This window comes from Arvicola amphibius, chromosome 6 (genome assembly GCF_903992535.2).
Source record: "Arvicola amphibius chromosome 6, mArvAmp1.2, whole genome shotgun sequence".
In the NCBI taxonomy this organism is placed as follows: domain Eukaryota; kingdom Metazoa; phylum Chordata; class Mammalia; order Rodentia; family Cricetidae; genus Arvicola; species Arvicola amphibius.
Window position 1 is genome coordinate 32,403,987 of NC_052052.2, and position 21,008 is coordinate 32,424,994.

At 53.5% G+C, this 21,008-nt stretch overlaps 1 protein-coding gene across 4 annotated transcripts in view; it reads left to right on the forward strand.

The window, feature by feature from the left end:
* Positions 1-18,231, forward strand: part of Ptprf (protein tyrosine phosphatase receptor type F) — an 83,643-nt gene extending 65,412 nt beyond the window's left edge. For all 4 annotated transcript variants that reach the window (XM_038334093.2, XM_038334095.2, XM_038334094.2 and 1 more), the window contains 18 exons: positions 545-642; positions 789-1,042; positions 1,128-1,221; positions 1,649-1,867; positions 2,263-2,417; positions 4,945-5,060; positions 8,801-8,898; positions 12,601-12,724; positions 12,819-12,994; positions 13,647-13,766; positions 13,972-14,126; positions 14,209-14,494; positions 14,610-14,788; positions 15,009-15,135; positions 15,353-15,478; positions 15,694-15,848; positions 15,957-16,092; positions 16,553-18,231. In XM_038334093.2, the coding sequence (XP_038190021.1) occupies positions 545-642; positions 789-1,042; positions 1,128-1,221; positions 1,649-1,867; positions 2,263-2,417; positions 4,945-5,060; positions 8,801-8,898; positions 12,601-12,724; positions 12,819-12,994; positions 13,647-13,766; positions 13,972-14,126; positions 14,209-14,494; positions 14,610-14,788; positions 15,009-15,135; positions 15,353-15,478; positions 15,694-15,848; positions 15,957-16,092; positions 16,553-16,621 (2,687 nt within the window). In that variant the 3' untranslated portion in view covers positions 16,622-18,231. The remainder of the gene's footprint in view (positions 1-544; positions 643-788; positions 1,043-1,127; positions 1,222-1,648; positions 1,868-2,262; positions 2,418-4,944; positions 5,061-8,800; positions 8,899-12,600; positions 12,725-12,818; positions 12,995-13,646; positions 13,767-13,971; positions 14,127-14,208; positions 14,495-14,609; positions 14,789-15,008; positions 15,136-15,352; positions 15,479-15,693; positions 15,849-15,956; positions 16,093-16,552) is intronic.
* The last annotated feature ends 2,777 nt before the right edge of the window (positions 18,232-21,008 follow it).

Genomic DNA, 21,008 nt, shown 5'->3' on the forward strand with positions numbered 1-21,008 from the left:
AGGCACCACATTCTTGGGTGTGTGACCCTGACCTCTGCTGCCCTTGACCTACTGACCTATGCTGCATCACCTTCCAGTCTCTTGTGATCTTGAGCCTCTGATCTCTTTTCGCTGTGTCACCGTTCTAGGCTGTGCAGCTCACTGTACTTTGGTTTGTAGCACTAATCTTTTGGGGCCTAACCTACTGACATCCAGAGACCGTGCCCTGCTATGTGGCCACATGCTTCTCATGGCCACAGCCCACTGACCCCTGGCTGCTCTGATCTGGTTCCAAGCTCAGGTTCTCACCCATGCTCCTTTGGAGATCTGGCCACAAGTGCTGTGGCATCCCCGAGCCAGTCCGGTGCTCACTGTGGAAGAACCGGGGTTAGGCGTTGGACTGTGTGCTGTGAAGCTGACTCGGGGTACTTGGCCGTCACCCTTAGTCTCCTGCTCTTTCCCCGGGCTCCCCTACTCCTCTGTGTTGTAGCCGTTGTCACAGTCTCTGGCCCATCCACCCAACCCCACTAGGCACAGGGCTGACTCCCTCCTCATGCCTCCACAGTGTTTGCCAAGAATTTCCGTGTGGCGGCTGCAATGAAGACATCTGTGCTGCTCAGTTGGGAGGTCCCTGACTCTTATAAGTCCGCTGTACCCTTCAAGGTGGGTAAGGGCCACTGCTGACCTAGACTAGGACATGCCCATCTGTTCTGCACTGCCATAGGATCCTTATGTAGTCACGGTGCCCTATAGACCTGTAGTGGGGTCATCACCCAGAGGCCCTAGCTGCTCCTTCTCTTCCCCCACAGATCCTGTACAATGGGCAGAGTGTGGAGGTGGACGGGCACTCGATGAGGAAGCTGATTGCAGACTTGCAGCCCAACACAGAATACTCCTTTGTGCTGATGAACCGTGGCAGTAGTGCTGGGGGCCTGCAGCACCTGGTGTCCATCCGCACCGCTCCAGACCTCCTGCCACACAAGCCGCTGCCTGCCTCTGCCTTCATAGAGGATGGCCGCTTCTCCCTCTCCATGCCTCAAGTCCAGGACCCCTCGCTAGTCAGGTGTGCAGAAGAGGCCAGAGGCTGGTGTGGCGCAGGATCGTAGCTGCTGGCGACAAAGGTTCTGATTGTCATTCTGTTCTCACAGGTGGTTCTACATTGTGGTCGTGCCCATTGACCGTGTGGGCGGGAACTTGCTGGCACCGAGATGGAACACACCAGAGGAGCTGGAGCTGGATGAGGTGCCTAGGGACGAATCAGCACTGAGGGCAACCCCATGTGGTTGGCAGTAGCTGTCAGCCACTCCCTCTCTAGGGAGAGGGACTCTGAGGGGACTCCCCTCCCCCTGGAGTATTTTTGAGAACTCCAGGAGGGCTTACAGAGACTTCCCCAGAGGTATTTGGTAAGGATCCCATGGTATAGGAATCAGTGGAGACATTTCTGTAGCTCTAAGAGCATCCTGAGGCCTGTGGTGTAGAGCAGCTCATGTGGAAACTGCATCTCTGGTTAAGATGAGGTTATTCATGAGGCCCTTCCTCATAGGCTACCAGGAGTAGCAGTACCCGCAAGGGTCCCTTAAGAGGAGGGAACCTCTGTATCTCAGGTTATGGCCCCAGGGTCAGCATGCTGCTCCCGGGCCTTGTATGACTCTGTGCTCTGCTCTACCAGCTTCTGGAGGCCATCGAGCAGGGTGGGGAGGAACAGCGGAGGCGCCGGCGACAAGCAGAGCGGCTAAAGCCATATGTAGCAGCTCAAGTGGATGAGCTCCCCGACACCTTCACCCTGGGGGACAAGAAGAGCTACCGGGGCTTCTACAACCGGCCCCTGTCTCCGGACCTGAGTTACCAGTGCTTTGTGCTCGCGTCTCTCAAGGAACCCATGGACCAGGTTGGCCTGAGCTGGCATGACTCTCAGAACCCTAAGACCCCAGGCTTAATCTAACACTAGGCCAGTCTCTGACCTTAGGAGACCCCAGGTCTGCATTCTCCCTGAGACGCCAACATCCTAGGACCTGGACAATCCTGAGGACCAAGTATCCTAGTATCCCAGTATACTAGTATATAACCTAGTATCCCATGACACGCGGCCTCAGGACCTAGAAGACCAGACCTAACTTGTCAGTAGCGCAGTCCTACTGGCCTGCTCCAAGTCAGTCTTACAGATTTAGAGCCTGGGTCAGCCCAATGTCTCCTGATCTCAGTGTCCTTTCTGGGTTTGATGGGTGAGGGGGCGGGGGTTCGTGCTGTGCTCACAGTCTGTGCTGTTGCTTCACTGGACCGCAGAAGCGCTACGCCTCCAGCCCCTACTCGGATGAGATTGTAGTCCAGGTGACACCAGCCCAGCAGCAGGAGGAGCCCGAGATGCTGTGGGTGACAGGCCCTGTCCTGGCGGTCATTCTCATCATACTCATTGTCATCGCTATCCTCCTGTTCAAGAGGTGAGTGCTGGGCCTGGCTCCAGGGGACAGCCTGCTGCTTGCCTCCCGGGTACCCTGGTGTAGTATTGTCGGCCATCTCAGCATGGCCCCTGGGCAAGCCAGGAGCGACAGAAACAGTGGTTCTGTGTGTGTGCACTTCTGAGTGGCCCACCTTTATGAGGAAGGGCTGAGGTGAACTGTGTATGTCCCTAGGCATGTCTGTCCATCTGTTTCTGTGCATGTGAACATGTCTGTCTCCTTTCAGTAGCCACTGGTTCCTGGTCTCCTGCCTTGAGCACTTTCCTTCTGCTAATTCCTGGGTGGTTCCCTGGCCACCTCTCCTGCTTAGGCCCACAGAGGTTGGACCCAATCCAGTCCAACCCAATCCCCAATCAGTCGTAGACCCAATTCCCCATGAGTATCTACATAGCAGCTGTTCAGTAAAGAGAGATTATATCCATAGCTGTCTCTTAACATGCTCTCAGGTAGCTGGAGCGCCTGTCCCTGGAGGTCTACTGTCCTCCCAGCTCCCACGCTGCTTCCAGGTATTTGACTTGACTATTCCAAAAGTAGTCCTGGCTTCCATAGAACTCAATGTATAGATTAGGCTGGCTTCAAACTCATGGAGATCCACCTGCCTCTCTCTCAAGGCACTGAAGGCACATGCCACCACTGCCTAGCTGGCTATTGTAAGACTTTGGATGAACTGGACCTGTGGTTTAGGCCTGGGATTCCAGCTACTTTGGGGACTGAGGTAGAAGAAGGATTCAGGGCTAATCTGGGTAACTTAGCTAGATCTTTTCTCAAAAAACAAAACTTTTGTGTGCTTTTTTTTAAAGGTCTGGAGCTATAGCTCAGTGTGGAGTGCCTGCCTTCACATGCACAAAGCCACAAAAACTTTATTTTTTTAAGCCTAACCTTTGAGCCTGACAGTTGAAGCCCTGGTTAATTGTATCTTTAGCATTGCACTTGACATCATTACAGTAAACATGTGGCTCCTTGCCCCTGGGCTCCTGCTCTGCAGCAGCCCCACCCCCACTGCCCTGTCCCGCCTCCTCGGGCAGCTGTCCCTTCATCCTTCACGCTCACTAGTCTCTGGTGTTTTAGGGACTTCTGGCTCCTGGTCCCAACTTCCTACAGCCCTTCATCTGTGCCAGAATGCCCCACTGGATATGTGCTGGGCCTGCACGTGCTTGTGCTGGGTCCCCAGCAGCCAGCACATGACTGGTTCTTGAACATGTGCTGTTCAGTGTGTGACGTCACCACGTGAAAGTGTCCACTTCCTGTGCCCCATCATTACCCTGCCCTTGTCTGGACCCCATGCTCTTTCCTGACACGTTCACTCCTTCCTCTCGCAGTGGACAGGCTCGTAGGTGGTGTTCAGGAGTATTCTCCCCACCCACATATCCTCCCTGTCCCCACCTGGGTTCTGATGCCCATACATAGAGGTGGACTCCCTTCCTGAGGGTGTCATACAGGTACCACGTCAGGGTACCACGTTCCCCTTGTCATGTGAGGGCCGAGTGCTCAGCAGAAACAATGACCATTCCTTTCTTCTGTCCTTGCCTGTCTCTCGGGACCTAGTAAACAAGAAAGGTAGGAGTCGTTGTTCCTTCTCTCCTTACACGCCTCCCCCTCTACTATCCCTGTGCACATCTTGGGCCTGCAGGGAGGGGTGGACTTCTGACTTTAGCCTGTGGCTTTAATCAGCAAGCTGGCTGGCCGGCACAGTAGGATCCCTGGTTCGGGATGAGTCCTCACTGGCATGAGGGACAGGCTCTGTCACGCTCCTGTTAGTCCAACTCTGTGGCTTCCACAGAAGATGCTCCTCCCTGGGGTATATGCACGCTGCAGCCCTCACTGCTTCCCTGAGTCCACAGAGCTCTCCAGAACCCTCCCTAGGCTCCCATTTCTCCAACCTAATTCCTACAAGAGACCTTCTCTCTACGCTCTGCCGAGCAGCAGGGAAAGGTGTCCCGACGCACGCAGGCGCAGGCGTTTCAAGTTCTCCCCAGACATTCCTGTGCAGGGACTGCAGCCGGTCCCTGGGTAGTCTGTCTCTGACCCTCTCATTTTAGATGGACAAGTTGAGGCCAGTGAGAGAGGACTCTGTCTGGCTAGGGCAACGCCTTTCCTGCCCTTCCCCTGCTGCTCTGGGCATTCACCATGATAGCCTGAGAGTCAGGCAGCTGGGACCCAGCACCTTGTAATGTTTGTGTATTTTATGTGTCGTTGCATGTTTTTTCCTGGTGGCTTCTGCTGCCTCAGCTGTGGTAGTCTTAAGGACAGCGGCCGCTGGCCAGTGGTGACCTGCCTCCTGTCCAGAGGAGCCACCAGCCTCTGTGACCTTCCTCGCTGCACTGCTCTCTGCTCACACCTGCTGTCTCCCTGCCCCATCCCTTCCCACCCTGTGTTTTCTCATTGACACCGCTCTGCCCCTGGCTCATGCCCAGAGATCACAGGATAAGGCGGGGTGGTGAGAAGACAGCTGTGGCCATGGGGGCTGCCTGTGCTCCAGGTTTTCACTAGCCTACCCTTGCTTTTTTAGGAAGAGGACACACTCCCCATCGTCAAAGGATGAGCAGTCAATTGGGCTGAAGGACTCCCTGTTGGCCCACTCTTCCGACCCTGTGGAGATGCGAAGGCTCAACTACCAGACCCCAGGTAGGGCTGATCCCTCAGCCTCTTGCCCTCCAGCCCTGTCCTGCAGGCCATAGGGCTCTCTACAAAATGACCTAGTGCATGCTTATTTCTTGCTGCTTCTCTCTCTTTTCTCTCTCTCTCTCTCTTTCTCTCTCTCTCTCTCTCTCTCTCTCTCTCTCTCTCTCTCTCTCTCCCCCTCTGTCTCCTCTCTCTCTCTCTCCCTCTGTCTCTCTCTCTTTCATTTGTTCCCTTTGGATTAATATTACTGAGGCTTCCATATTCGACAGGTGGACAGCCTCTCTGGGGCGAGCAGACTTCTTGACGACCAAGGTTGCTTGTGTCTCCGGTCTCTGAAGGTGAACTATAAGGAGCCTTTGGAGCCCACATCCCTGGCCCAAGTGGCCAGTCTCTGTATCTGCTCTCTGGCCCTACACAGGCGTACACGCACGCATGCACGCATACACACAACAAGTTAGTGAGAAGCTGGGCTGGGCATGGTGGTGCATGCTTTTAATCCCAGCACTCGAGAGGCAGAGGCAGGCCAGTCTCTGTAAGTTTGAGACCAGCCTGGTCTACAAAGTGAGTTCCAGGACAACCAAAGATACACAGAGAAACCCTGTCTTGAGGGAAAAAAGAGTGAGAGGCTGTAGCAGAAAGCATGGCAGATGAAGGGCTCACACCTGACCCTTAAACACACACACGTTAGAAGTGAGAAGCCGTAACAAAAAGCAGATGAAAGGCTGTTTGGGGTTCGCTGTTCGCTGTGGTGGCCCAGCTCCAGACTGAGGGCCTGCCTCTTCACCCTGGCGGCTCTCTGTTCCATTCACCTGGAATATCACTCCTCCCGTCAAGATGTCTCTGTAGTTCTAGCTCCGGGATCTGTCTCGTCCATCCCCATCCTTATATTTATTGTGCAGTAGATTCTCATCGGATGCCTGTGAACACACAACAATGGAACAAACGAGTGAACTGATGTGCACACACAGGGTGTGTGTGTGTGTGTGTGTGTGTGTGTGTGTGTGTGTGATCTAGTTAGCAGTACACATCAAATTACCCCTAAACTCAGAGGCTTACAACAACAGTAATTACGTATCCTCTCTCACAGCTTTCATGAGTCAGGAATTCAGACAGGGCCCGGCAGGATCAGTGCCTATTCCAGAATGTCCAGGCCCTCAGCCGGAAGACTTGAAAGCTAGGGCCTAGAATCATTTAAAGTCAGGCTTGCAGGTTATGGCCTGGAGCCAGACATGGCCACCACCTGCTTTTGTGAATAAAGTTTTCCCAGAACACCACTACCCCTGTTCATTTCTGGGAACATCTGCACTAGAGAGATCTCTTTTTGAGACAAGGTTTTTCCTCTATAGCTTTGGAGCCTGTCCTAGAACTCACTCTGTAGACCAGGCTAGCCTTGAATTCACAAGATCCGCCTGCCTCTACCTCCTGAGTGCTGGAATTAAAGGCATGTGCCACCCCCTCCAGACTACAAAGGTCAATTTACAGATAGAAGGTAGAAGAGATCCTGGGTGTCGGAAAGCCTAAAGTACTTACTTCCTGCCCTTGGTAGTTAATGTTTGCCAGCCCCTGGGTGGGTTGCTTAGGTGGCTCGTTGATGAGCTAGCCTCTTGGTGTAGCCTGGGCTTCCTCACAGCATGCAGACCTAACAAGCTGTTGTAACCGGTGACTGAATCCGTGAGGAACGCAAGCACCAGAGTGGTGTGGCTGGAGAGCGGAGGAGCCTGCTCCTGGAGGGGGCTCTCAGTGGAAGCAGTGTGTGTCCATCTAGTTAAAACCCTGAGTGTCTCTGAAGCCTTGGAGTAATATACCAAGGTAACTGGGACTGAGCTCAGACTTCATTCTGAGGGACCCGGGAGTCACTGAAGGTCTTCAGTGCGGGAGCAGCAGGGCTGCTGTAGAAAACCTCTGGCTGGTTCTGTGGAGAATGGGCTGACGAGGAAGAAATGGAGCAGAGCCCTTAAGCAGTAGGCAAGTGATAGTGGGGACAGAGGCCCAAGCTGAAGGTGGCTGAGGCACAAGGGTTTCAGCTTGAGACCACACAGATGCAAAGATGGCTGTGTGGCTGCTGCCACAGGAGGATATCCAAGTGTGAGTCTGGGCCTTCGTGCTGACCTCAGCACTGGGTGAGCCGTGCCCAGGATTATGCAGTGGTCACAGCCCAGGATGGACACTCTCCCCGGGTGAGCAGAAGGGGAAAAGGGAACCTGTGGATGCGGGATGGTGTAGTTGTAGGAGAGAGTGGATGCAGAGGTTCCAGGCAGGAAGAGGCCCTGGCTTGACTGCTAGTGTACTGCCATGCTGAGAAGGGCGGGCAGTAGCTTTGTTTTGTTGGGGGGGGGTGGGATCTTAGGACCCAGTCACCCGCATTTCCAGCAGAAGTATTTCCATGGGTTGTAGAGCAGCAACCATGGCGTTCAGAGCCCATTCGGGTGTTGGTGTGTGAAGGATGCCATGGGTCCATGAGAAGAGGGGTGTGAGAGTGAAGAGGGTTTGTCATTTCCAGAATGGAGGCCGTCTCAAAATAGCCAAGGTCAGGTTTTGAGGGGCTCGGGGCTGAGTTGGACTGAGTATCTGGTCATAGAGCCTCAAGAGGCCCACAGGTTAGACCTATGGTGTTTGGAAGCACTGACCCCTGGAGGTGGGACATCTGTGTTACTGGAAGTCAAGGGAGCTTCTAGTGGGACCTACCCCATATTTCCTGGCCTCTTACTGCCCCATCTGTGTCCCTTCCTCTTGCCTTTCACCTACAGCCCCTGCAGTGTCCTACTGCAGAGCCAGGTGACCAGCAAAGGGTTACTGTGCTCTGCTCCCTCCCCACTGTGATCTTGGTTTGTTTTCTCTGCAGGTTCCAGTGCCCCCAGTTGCCCGAATATCTCAAGTTAGTTTTCAAAGTTCCCGTGTTTGGGGACACGTTGGCTTCAGTGTCTGTCTCCACTCTTCTGCTCTCTCACCTCCCCTCCCTCCCTCCCTCCCTCCCTCCCTGTTCTTTCTCATTACCCCTGTTTCCTCTTCTCCCTTCTCCCCTGTCTCACTTCTCTCCCTCCGCTCCCCTGCCCACCTTGCTTCCTCTTGCCCCTTCTCTCCACCCTGTCTCCCTGTCCCTGCCACCTCTGGTCTCTCTCTTTTTTTTTCCTTTTTGCTTTTTTTTTCTTTATTGTCTGGTCTCTCTCTTTCTGACACATTCTGATATCCCTGCATCCTGTTCCCTTGCCTCTCTCTGGCTTCACATCTTCCTCCTGGTCCCTGCTGCTCTCCCCCTCTGTGTCACTCTGCCATTGTCTTTGTCCATGACCTTTCTGTCCGCACACTTGGTGCCTGGGATGACAGGGTCACCAAATCTCCCAGGATGACTGGCATGGATGAGGGGTGGGGGTGTGTGTGTCTAAGACAGGTGCGGTAAGAGCCCAGCCCCATCCTGTCTATTGCTGCCACTTCCCTGAGCTTTCAGCCTAGTCTTGGGAAAGACCTGCCAGGCAGAGAGGGCCCTGTTGTCCCTGTGCAGCACCAGATCACCTGGACATGCTTCCTTCCATGTGCTCACAGTACACACACTTCCCCTCTGGCTTCTCCAGCCACTGTGTGTTCTGCCATTCATGTCGCCGCATGTGCTGATGTCTCTCCATGCCACCAGTGCCAAGTACTCCATGACCACACGTGTTCACAGTACATATGCCTTGGGCTGTCTCTGCCACCCTGTTCAGAACTCACACTAACTCCGCCATGTGTGTGTGCTCCACCTCCCCCAGGTATGAGAGACCACCCGCCCATTCCCATCACCGACCTGGCAGACAATATTGAGCGCCTCAAAGCCAACGATGGGCTCAAGTTCTCCCAGGAGTATGAGGTGAGACAACGTGCCCCCCCCCACCCCCCGCCCCCCCGGTGTGGCCTCAGTCTTCCTGTCGGCTTTTGACTTGTTCTGGGTCCCAACTAGGACTAGGAAGAATGTAGGCTTTCCTGGAATAGCCAGGGAAGTCAACAGCAAAGTTTAACTGGGGAAACTCTTGCCTCCTTAGGTGCTAGGCCCAGCCCACAGGCTCACTACAGCCCTCTGGTGGTCACCTCTGGAAATGCTTCAGAAGGCTCTGCTAGGTGCCCACTTAAATGTCTCCATGCCAGCAGAAACAGACACTGATCTTAGTAACAATGGCCACAGTATCCGGTCTCTAACAAGAATAAGTCAGCACCGACCAGTCACTGGGCATCAGCCTCTTACTTGGTCCCTCCTGGCCTGGTGAAATGGTCCTGTGCTGTCTTACACAGCGAGAAACAGGACTCAGACAGGGGAGTGAGATGCCCAGAGTCAAACAGCTGAGGAATAGTGGAGCCAAGATTCCAACTTGGACCTGCCCAGTATCTGGCCTCGTGACCGTACCGTCCACACCTCAGGCTCGGATGAGTCTTAGTGAGCTTCCCCGTGGTGGCCATGGCCAGTAAAGGATTGAAAGTCTGTCCTCAGCATCGCTACTAAGCCACCAAGCCGCCTGTGATTGTGTGTACTCAGAAGTGCACAGCTTCTGGGTGGGAGTCAGGAAGCTCTCTGAGTGTTTGCCTCACTCTGGCCGTGACTTCTCTTTGTTAGGAACTCAGATTTCAGAGTCAGTGGGCTTCCTGCCACCCCACCCCCGGCTCTTTGTCAGGGATAACTGAGTGTCCCTGGGCACCCAGGCGGGAGCCTTACGAGACAGGTAGTGATGAGGAGATGCCGCTCTCTTGGTGAAGCATGGTGGAGATGTCTGTCTTCTGTGCCTGTCACTCTTTCTCCAGCACTTGGCATAGGTCTCAGAAGATGAATGGAGAGATGATGGATGGGTTGGTTCAGCTGGACCCAGGAGTTTGCTCTTTGAGTCGGATGTCTACTCTGAGTTATGTTTCAGGGACATACCTCCGGGTACGGGAATTGCCCTTCTGAAGGCCATGGGCCAAGTAGATCCCAAGGGCAACAGGCAAGGCTTCCAAAGAAGAAACCAGAGCCTGGAAGGTAGATGGAAGAGTGTGTCTCTTTCGTCATAGCGGCTAAGTCTCCCCTGTAAGAGTGCCCACTGACTCTGGCCTGCTGCAGCTGCACTGCAGTGACAGCATGTCAGCCAGGCATTCTGCATTCCGCTTGGCTGCTGGCCAAGAAGGCCTTCCTTGATTTTCACCAGTATTCATCCTTCCCCTATGCCGCACCTACCCATCCTTCTAGTAAAGCTCTGCCATTTCAGGTCCCAGGGCCCCTGCTGCCGTTCCTCTCATCTGAGCTTTCTCTAAAGTACCATCTTTGTCCTAGAAGCCTTCCCTGGCGGCCCAAATCTACCGCGGACTCTCCTATAACTCTCTTTCACGGTCTGTTAGTCGTTTGTCTTCTAACTGTGTGCCCATCCCTGTGCTAGATGCTGGGCATATAGAGACAAATGCCTTGGGACATAGTTACTGAGAGACACAGGCAGACAGGTAATCAATGCTGAACGTGTGTTTCCTTTTTTTTTTTTTTCCTTTGGTTTTTCGAGACAGGGTTTCTCTGCAGCTTTTTTAGAGCCTGTCCTGGACCTAGCTCTTGTAGACCAGGCTGGCCTCGAACTCACAGAGATCCGCCTGCCTCTGCCTCCCGAGTGCTGGGATTAAAGGCGTGCGCCACCACCGCCCGGCTTCTGAACGTGTATTTCTGACAATACACATGACGGCAGGTGTGTCCCGGGGTAAGGGCTCACAGAAGTGGAGAGCCAATCTCCTTGGAGAATAATGAGGCTGAGACCAAAATGGAGGAGACTTTGTGCTATGGGTATTGGTTCTGTCCATCTGCAATATAAGGATGATAACCAAACCTGCCTTGAGAAAAGAGATGTGGCAGTGCATGCACATGGCTGCTTTGAACAGTGCTGAACACACCCTGAGTGTGTGTCGTTCCCCCCCCCCCCCCCCCAGAGATGTAGCTGTAAGCATCTTTGTGCCCTGAGCTAGTCAAGAGCACGAAGGGGCTTTTAAGCAGGAAATTGATACTCGGGTCTGCGTTTTTTTTGAAAGACTGTTCTTGCTGAAGGGCAGAGTGAATTGGAGTGGAGGAAGAGAGGAGGCGTGGAGGTGCCAGGCAGAGCCACGTGTCTAGCAGAGAAGAGCGGCAACAGGTCGAGGACAGCAGAGGGAGGGAGGATGGGGGTGTGGTGAGCCATGGGAAGGGCCTTGCAGAATTTCTGAGGTGGATTTCAGATGCTGACCGGGCTTCCTGGCCCAGTGGGTGACGCAGCTGTCCACCGGAAGGGAGTCACATGGCAGAGCCTGCTTTGAAGGGAAACGGATGAGTTGCCCCTTGAGAGAGCTGAGGTTGAAGTGAGACTTGTGCATGGAGATGTCTGGGGAGGCTGCTGAGTGGTGAACAGAACTGGCATCCAAACCTAAAATCCTGTGAATGGGGCGGGAGCGGGGCTGATGGGAGTGGCCCAGTCTGGGACACACTTACCAAGGGTACTGAATTCAAGCCCCAGAACCCATGTAAACATGGCAGGTATGAATGTGTAATCCCTATGTGGGGAAGTAGAGACACAGCATCCATGGTACTTCCTGGCTAGCCTGCCTGGCCTGGTTGGTGAGCTGTAAGCACTGAGAGGTCTCAGCTCAAGGAAGGTGGAGGTGTCACTAAGGTGGTCCCCCAGTCCACCACACAGGGGCACAGACATGTGCGTGTACACACGTGCATTGAGAGAGAGAGAGAGAGAGAGAGAGAGAGAGAGAGAGAGAGAGAGAGAGAGAGAGAGAATCTTGTGAATGGGCTTTAGATGTAACTAATGTGGTAGAGTGCTTGCCCAGCATTTGCAAAGCCCACATAAATGGGGCCGCACACATGCTGCAGACCTCGTACTCAGAACACGGAAGCAGGAAAACAAGAAGTTCAGGGTCATTCTTAGCTATATAACTAATTCTAGACTAGCCAGGTGTACATGAGACCCTGTCCAAAAAAAGGGAGTCAGGTGGTAGCCGTGCATGCCTTTAATCCCAGCACTCGGGAGGCAGTCAGTCAGATCTCTGTGAGTTCGAGGCCAGCCTGGTCTACAAGAGCTAGTTCCAGGACAGGCTCCAAAGCTTTAAAAAAAAAAAAAAAAAAAACCCTGTCTGAAAAAACCAAAAAAGAAAAAAGCACTTTGTGAACCAGGAAAGGATGGAGAGTGGGGGCTTGGTAGGAGCTGTGGAGGAGCCTAGGTTCTGCCTGCAGGGAGGGCAGAACAAGGGGACAGGTGAAATAGGAAAGGCCAGAGATGTGGCAGAGCTGGGCAACAGATTGCATTGATCTGGAACCATGGGCAGTTTCCAGGGTGTTCCAGGTGGCCACAGTGGCTTCCACCACCTATGCCAATTTCACTAGTTGGGTGCAGGGGCCTGTTCCACGCCCCACCCCATCCTTAACCACTCTACCTGACAAAGGAATCCGGTATAGAAGTTTGAGTCCTCAGTTTGCCACTTTCTGGACTTGGGATGTGTCCACTCTGTGGCTGGGGATTGGAGGGGGGTACCATAGGTAGGCCTCCTTTGACTTGACCCTTACTCTGCCTGTTTCTTCCATTTCTGGCAGTCCATTGACCCTGGACAGCAGTTCACATGGGAGAATTCCAACTCGGAGGTGAACAAGCCCAAGAACCGCTATGCAAATGTCATCGCCTATGACCATTCTAGAGTCCTCCTCACGTCCATCGATGGTGAGCCCAGGGCAGATTGCTCTCTTTCCCCTCTTGCTCTGCTCTCCAGAACACACTGAGGTTAATGCTCTCTCGAATCCCTTTCCATCTGTAGGTGTCCCTGGGAGTGATTACATTAATGCCAACTACATTGATGGTTACCGGAAGCAGAATGCCTACATCGCCACACAGGGCCCACTGCCCGAGACCATGGGCGATTTCTGGCGGATGGTGTGGGAACAGCGAACAGCCACTGTGGTCATGATGACCAGGCTAGAGGAGAAATCCCGGGTGAGGGGTTGGATGGGAAATGACTCAGTGGTGCTGGGTACCACCTTCTCTGAGGTTTTTAAGGGATTCCCCAAGGGCTATGGTTTTCCTGGAGTATCATCTCATTCCCGAGGTACTGGGGAGCTGCTGCAATCTCATGTAGCATGTTCCCCAGGTGTTTACGAGTTCCCGGGATATTAGTATGTCATTTCCTGGAACGCTAATGTGTTCCCCAGTTTCTGGTGTATTCCTGGGGTGTTCACGTGTTCCCCAGATGCCCAAGTGTTCCTGGGGCATTCACACATCTAAGTTAATTAGTAGAAGGAGCTGCTTATGTCTGCTTTTGCACTGCAAAGCATTGACTGGAACATAAAATTTACAGAGCTTGAAAATGGGACATAAACGTTATGGGTAAATTTGGCAGAAAATGTGCCTGGTGCTATCTGGTGTTGAATAAATAATTTTCAATTATGGTCCTTCAGCCAGTGAGGGAAGGGGTGGTGGCTCAGTGTGGTGTGGTTTGGTGAGGAGGGAGAAGCTGAGAGCTCAGGCTGGGGCTCTCTGTACTCAGGTAAACTGGGCTTCTCACTCTGTTTCTGCCTGTCTAAGCCTTTGGGCAGCCTGTAACACTGTCGCCTGAACCCTGCTCCCTGTCCCGCCCGTCCCCCTCCAGGTGAAGTGTGATCAGTATTGGCCAGCCCGCGGCACTGAGACCTATGGCCTCATTCAGGTGACCTTGGTGGACACTGTGGAGTTGGCCACATACACCATGCGCACCTTCGCACTCCATAAGGTATGGCTGAACACACTAGTACTCGTCCGTCACTGAGATTGTAGAGACTGAGTGTGACGTACTGGTCAGGGCCTGGGGGACTGAGCGGTTCTCTCAGCCTGTGTTACGTGACTGTCTGGTGTGGCTTCTGAATTATCACCTAAGGGTGGTGGATCTGGCCCCTTCCCCGGGTCGCTTCCTCACCCCTGTTGACCCTTTTCCCCAGAGTGGCTCCAGTGAGAAGCGTGAGCTGCGTCAGTTCCAGTTCATGGCTTGGCCAGACCATGGGGTTCCCGAGTACCCGACTCCCATCTTGGCCTTCCTGAGACGGGTCAAGGCCTGCAACCCACTGGATGCAGGACCCATGGTGGTACACTGCAGGTGAGAGCGTATAGAGCCGCCAGAGGGGTGGGGTGGGGTGGGAAAAGGAGACCCGTGCCCCAAGCTGTGCCCTTGTCCTCAGTGCTGGTGTGGGCCGCACGGGCTGCTTTATTGTTATCGATGCGATGTTGGAGCGGATGAAGCATGAGAAGACGGTTGACATCTATGGCCACGTGACGTGCATGCGCTCACAAAGGAACTACATGGTGCAGACAGAGGACCAGTATGTGTTCATTCATGAGGCACTGCTGGAGGCCGCCATGTGCGGACACACCGAGGTGCCTGCTCGCAACCTTTATGCCCACATCCAGAAGCTAGGCCAAGTGCCTCCCGGGGAGAGTGTGACTGCCATGGAGCTTGAGTTCAAGGTGGGACTCTGGGCCTGCTCGACTCCAGGCTCCTGGACTGGGTCGTGGGAAGGACTGGGTCTTGGAAGGCCTCTTTGCGGAGAACCGAGCCCGATAAACCCCTTTCTCTTCACAGTTACTGGCCAACTCCAAGGCCCACACATCTCGCTTCATTAGTGCCAACCTGCCCTGCAACAAGTTCAAAAATCGCCTGGTGAATATCATGCCCTATGAGCTGACCCGAGTGTGTCTGCAACCCATCCGTGGTGTGGAAGGCTCGGACTACATCAATGCCAGCTTTCTAGATGGCTACAGGTCGGAATGCTTCTCCCTGCCCCACGGTGCCTTTTGGTACCTTGGTCTGCTCCTAGTTGGGGGAGTAGGAGCTAGCCCGAAAGATCAGAGTGAGCTGGGTATAGAAGCGAGGGCTTCCTAGAGGAAGGCTGCTCTGTGAGCAGGGTCCTAAGGATCTAGGCAGTGTCGGGATAGATGGGGGCAGCGGCACCTCCAGCATGTCAAGTCTTATGTCACCCAGACAGCAGAAGGCCTACATAGCTACGCAGGGGCCTCTGGCAGAGAGCACCGAGGACTTCTGGCGCATGCTCTGGGAACACAATTCCACCATCATCGTCATGCTGACCAAGCTTCGGGAGATGGGCAGGGTGAGCCCACCCCTTCCCCCAGGGCCCCTCTCATTCCAGGGAGGACACCAGGCACCATTGGGAAGGGTGCTCCTTTTGTGACGCTCCGCTCTGTACCCCAGCTTTCCATCAGCATAGCCTTGGGCTCTTTTACCAACACCCATCCTGTCCCAAAGTCCTCTGGAACGTGGCAGTCCCTTCCCATGTAACCATGGGGTTCCCGGTGTTCTGTCCACAGGAGAAGTGTCACCAGTACTGGCCCGCAGAACGCTCTGCTCGCTATCAATACTTTGTTGTTGATCCGATGGCTGAATACAACATGCCCCAGTATATCCTTCGGGAATTCAAGGTCACAGATGCCCGGGTGAGTATTGGTCAAAGAATATGCACACAAGCCTGAACCTCACACTTCCTGACCTCGTGTGGGTCCGGGTCTGCCCCCAAGCCCCTTGAGCTCAAACTGCAGGAATACAAGCTGTGTGTGTTAGCTCTTAGCGTCCTTGTGAGTGCGTCCCTGTGTCTAGAGGGCCTAGTACCTCAAGTACAAACTTAACTCTGGCTCCTGACCATCTCTCCCAGGATGGGCAGTCAAGGACAATCCGACAGTTCCAGTTTACAGACTGGCCAGAACAAGGAGTGCCCAAAACGGGGGAAGGCTTCATCGACTTCATCGGGCAGGTGCACAAGACTAAGGAACAATTTGGGCAGGATGGGCCCATCACAGTGCACTGCAGGTGGGGCGGGGCCGTCCCCATGTAGGGCTGGGGTGGAGGGTGCTTCTAAAGGCCTGGGAACCCCCACCTGAGGTGACAGGACTCCTGACACAGCCATTCTCTGAGCAGTGCTGGTGTGGGCCGCACCGGGGTGTTTATCACTCTGAGCATTGCCCTGGAACGTATGCGGTATGAGGGTGTGGTTGACATGTTCCAGACCGTGAAGACCCTCCGCACACAGCGCCCTGCCATGGTGCAGACAGAGGTAAGCAGACCAGTGTGCGGGACCCAAGTGTCTCCCCCAACAGCCCTCCAGCCCTCAGCTGTACCTGCAGCTGGCCCACGTGCGTTTGTTCATGCTATAGCCACGTGGCATTGCTTGTCCTGCCTAACTTGTGGGGGAGAGGAGTGTGAACTGTGGGCATTCAGTAGCTCTGTCCTGGGCTCTGGTGTCATGCTGCCTTCTTCTGGGTCGGGGTTGAACACAGCGGTCTGTGTAAGATGCTAAAATCTGGGCACAAACAAATGCGGTTGGAGTAGCAGAGGGGAATACAGGCCTGGGGGAGGGAAAGCGGGGAGATGGGCCTGCAGAGGCTTTTCCCCGCTTCCATCTGGAGAGTACTTGGGCAGCTGTCTGTGGAGTCCAGTTCTACGGCCCCTGACTGTAGCATGAATGCCTTTCCCTCGTCCACACTAACCAACCAGCCAACCCCTTTTCCTCTCAGGACCAATACCAGTTGTGCTACCGTGCAGCCCTGGAATACCTCGGCAGCTTTGACCACTATGCAACGTAACTACTGCTCCCCTCTCCTCCGCTGCTCCCCTGAGGGGCTCCGGGGGGAGACCCAGCTCCTCTGAGCCATACCGACCATCGTCCAGCCCTCCTGCACGGATGCTGTTGCCGGCAGAGCACAGCCCACTGGGATCACAGCATTTCGGGAACATTGCCACACCAGTCAGAGAGCCCAGAACACCTGGGCGAGTAGGCGGACTGGCAGCCTGGCTCTGGGCCCTTGTCCACCAGGCCCAAGTGGAGCCCCGCTTCAAGCTCTCTGTTCAGCTCCGCATTTCTCATGCTTCTCATGGGGTGGGGAAGGGGGCGAAGCCTCCACTTTTTATACCTTAGGCGGGGTAGACTGAGGGATCCTAGCCTCTTCCCTCCGACTTTCCTTTTGCAAATCTTTCACTGCAGATCGGGCTGCTGTGGGAGTTGGGGCCTATTTTGTTTTCCTCTTTGAGTTCATGTTGGATCCTTTCTTGTACAACTTACGCTGAAGGACAACATATGCCTTCCTTATGCAGAGCGAGGGCCCTGCCTGAGCCCGGCAGCTGTGGTCCAGGAGGCAGCAGCACGCCTGCTGTTCTCTAGCCTTTCAGAGATCCTATTCCAGTCAAATGCAGGGAAACACATTTTCTTTTTTGGTTTTGTTTTGTTTTAGGTTTTGTTTTTCCTTGAGAGCCTTTTTTTAGGCCCTACAGACAGTGGTGGGCGGGGAGGCGATAGGAAACACATCCCCAGTGTGCATTTAACATTCATAGCCCACAACCACAGACGCGTCTGGGGGAGCCTGGCAAGGCCTTCCTCATCACCATCGTGTTTGCAAAGGTTCAAAAAAAACACAAAAATTTAAAAAAAAACACAAAAATAAATTTTTTTTAAAAAAAGAAAAAAGAAAAAAGATTCATCCCCTGGCCTCTACTTCACATCCTGAAGTGGGAGGCAACTCAATGTGCCTGGGGCTCGCCATGGGCCCACAGCGTCTCGCTATCATCCCCAGCATTGCAGTGTGGCAGGTGTTTGTAGGCTGTGGGTTCTGGCCACCTCAATACGTGAATGGCACAGGTGAGGGCTTGCGCCACGCCCCACACACCTCAGGGCCAAGCGGGGGTGTGGCTGGCCCTTCAGGTCTAGGCCAGTGGGCCTGGTAGCACATGTCTGTCCTCAGCCGGGGCCAGATGATTCCGCTCCTGGTTTGCAGCTGTCTTCAGATTCCCCCAAGACTTGCTCCTTCTTCAACCCAAGTTGCCCTCGTAAACCAATGTGGCAAGACTACTGGACTTGTATCCATGGTACTATACTCAGTCTTATCTCAGCTTGCTGAGGGGCAGGGAGAGGGCCTCTTCCTCTGGGCAGCACTATCTAGATAGATAATGGGGGCGGGGAAGGGTGCATAGCTGTTTTTTAGCCTAGGGACTTGATGCTGACGTCCCCAGATCTAGCTAGGCTAATTGGAGATCAACAATCCAGGGTTGGTGGTGTTGGAGAAACATTCATTTCTACCTTGTGGATGCTAGTGCTGTAGAGTTCACCGTTGTACACAGTCTGTTTTCTACTTGTTGAGAAACTACAGCGTCATTGCATACTTCTTGATGGTAATAAATTTGAATAATCCGATTTCTTACACACCGGGCCTCTGCCTCAGCTCCTTCTGATCTAGACTGTGGTGTCTGACTTGGTGGCTTGGGTGGGTTCTGTAGGATCCTTTCCACAAGAGGACAACGTGGCCAACCTGAGTGCATGTGACAGGCTTCTGCCCTACTAGTGAATGGAAGACAGAGCCACCGAAGGCTAGACCTCTAGGCCTGAGCTGCCAAGAGCACCCAGTGCTGTGGATTGCCAAATGGAGGGTGTAACGCTCCGCCCCTCAACACCACCTTCATCTTCTCCCATGTTCTAAGGAATGGGATAACCTGTGGACTTAGAAAATGGCGATATGGAAATTAATTGGTAAGACACAGTGTAATTCTTGGATTTGGGTATTGGATGCACAAACAGCAAGACCCTGGGGACTCAGGGAATTGAGCACTGCAGATACACTGAGCCCTTGCAGCCTCCACAGTGGCAGTGAGAAGACCCTGCCTGGTCTCAGACCCCTGGAGCTTGCAGAGATAAGAGACTGCAAACAGGGAAAAAATACTTAAGAGAGTTGTCATGGGCTTACTGGGGGTGTCCTGAGGCGGCCCCTGGCCCCAGGGAAGGCCTGGATTTGGTGGCTTTAAGGGGGTGAGTAGAGATTAGTTGTGAGGGGTGGGAAGAGGGTGCCTAGGAGGGAATGACCTGTGCCACAGCTCAGAAGCCTAAGTCAAAGCAAGTGTGATGTTCTGAGAAGTGCGGTGTGACAAGGTTGGTGACAGGGCTGAACAGGGGATGGGTGGGTCATTGAGTTGACGGTGAAGACGATGACTTGCCATGCATTGTCCTGGGTCAGCAGGGTGGAAGCCCTCAGCCTATTCCATGATTTGCAGCTGTCTGTGGTGACCTAGGCCTTGGCTTCCCACACACCCGGTTTAGTGCCCCACCTTATTTATTCAGAGAGGGGCACCCATCCTGCCATGATGTCTGATGGGATGAAACTGACCTAGGCCTGAAATGGGTCCCTCCTTAGCTTCCCACACACCCGGTTTAGTGCCCCACCTATTTGTATTTATTCGGAGAAGGACAGCCACCCCACCAAGATGGCTGATAAGATGAAACTTGAATGACTACTTGCTAAAGCAAAGATTGAACCATGAAACACTGCCAAGGGACGAGTAAATACCAGGCTCACTCTTGAGAAGTGCCAGCATTTAGACCTGCCCCAGGCAGGCTCAGCACTAAGTGTTTTCCAGACCTAAACCTCGGGGCTCCCCAAAGATCAGGGAATCCTTCACTCTTTAAGGGCTTCCACCTAAGAGACCACATGGCAGGTCAAGCCATGAGATGGCCCTCCCCAAAGTCTCCATCCCCAATAGTAGTACCAGCTCCTCCCTGCTCTTTCTGTTTGTTTTTTGAGAGGGGGATCTTACTATATAGCTTTGACTGCCCTGGAACTCACTTTGTAAGCCAGGTGGGCCTCAGACTCTGAGATCTGCCTGCCTCTGCCTCCTGAGTGCTGGGATTAAGGATGTGTGTGTCAAGCTGAGTGTGGTGGCCATGTGCCCAGCCATTTTTTTTTTTTTTAAGACAGGGTTTCACCCTGTAGCTTGGGAGCCTGTCCTGGAACTAGCTTTTGTAGACCAGTCTGGCCTCAAACACACAGAGATCTTTTTCTTTTCCTTTTTTTTTTTTTTTTTTTTTAGTAATCTCATGATATCATAGTCCAGATTGACCTCAAATCCATAGTTTGAGATGAACTTCTGATCCTTCTGCCTCCACCTCCCAAGTGCTGAGATTATAGGAAGATTCTAGGCAAGCATTCTCCCAAACAGAGCTAGTCCTTCCCCCACCTTCTCAGGCCTGCTCTTCTAAGGTCTCCCTGTGCAGAGTTTAGCACCCTGACACTAGGTTTTCTAACCAGGCATCTCTCCTTCCTATATCCCCTCATTCCACCAAGCCCTGCCCATGTAGCCTCTCACACCTATGTCCCTCCATTCCCACTGCTTCCGACCCAAGCCATACATTAGGCCCTCCAGCTTGAGACAAGAGTCTCACCCTATAGTTCCGGTTAGCTCCACATTCATGCTTACTCCTGCCTCTGCCTCCTGAGCACTGGGATTACAGCCATGAGCCACCATGCCCAACTCTAAGCCAGCCTTTCCCGCCTGGACTATTGCATGCCTTCTCCATGGTCTGCTTGTTCTCCATCTGACCCCAGCCAACCCAGTCTCAACACAGCATCCAGACTGGTCCTTCGCACTGGGCAGATCTGACTAACCAGGCCCACCACGCCCTCAGGGTCAGCCTTAACTCCCTGGTTTTCCAGGCCTGGAGGGTCTGGTCTCTGTGGCCTAATCTTTTTTCTTCCTGTTCCCCAACCATGACAAAATCAGTTTTTTGTGTTTGCAATGCTGGAGATGGAACCCAGGGCCTTGCATGTACAAGGCAAACTATTCTAGCCTAAACCAGTTCTTTTGAGTTCTGTATGTACCATCTTCTCAGCTCCAGTCTACAAACATCCTCCCCCCACTGTCTACCTGGATAACTCTTATCTGATTTTAACTGAAAAACATTTTTTTTTTTTTTTGGTTTTTCGAGACAGGGTTTCTCTGTGGCTTTGGAGCCTGTCCTGGAACTAGCTCTTGTAGACCAGGCTGGTCTCGAACTCACAGAGATCCGCCTGCCTCTGCCTCCCGAGTGCTGGGATTAAAGGCGTGCGCCACCACCACCCGGCTTGAAAAACATTTTTGTCACACAATATATTCTGATCACGCTCCCCCCTTCCCAAGCGACTCCCCACCTCTCCACCCACCCAGCCTCATGCT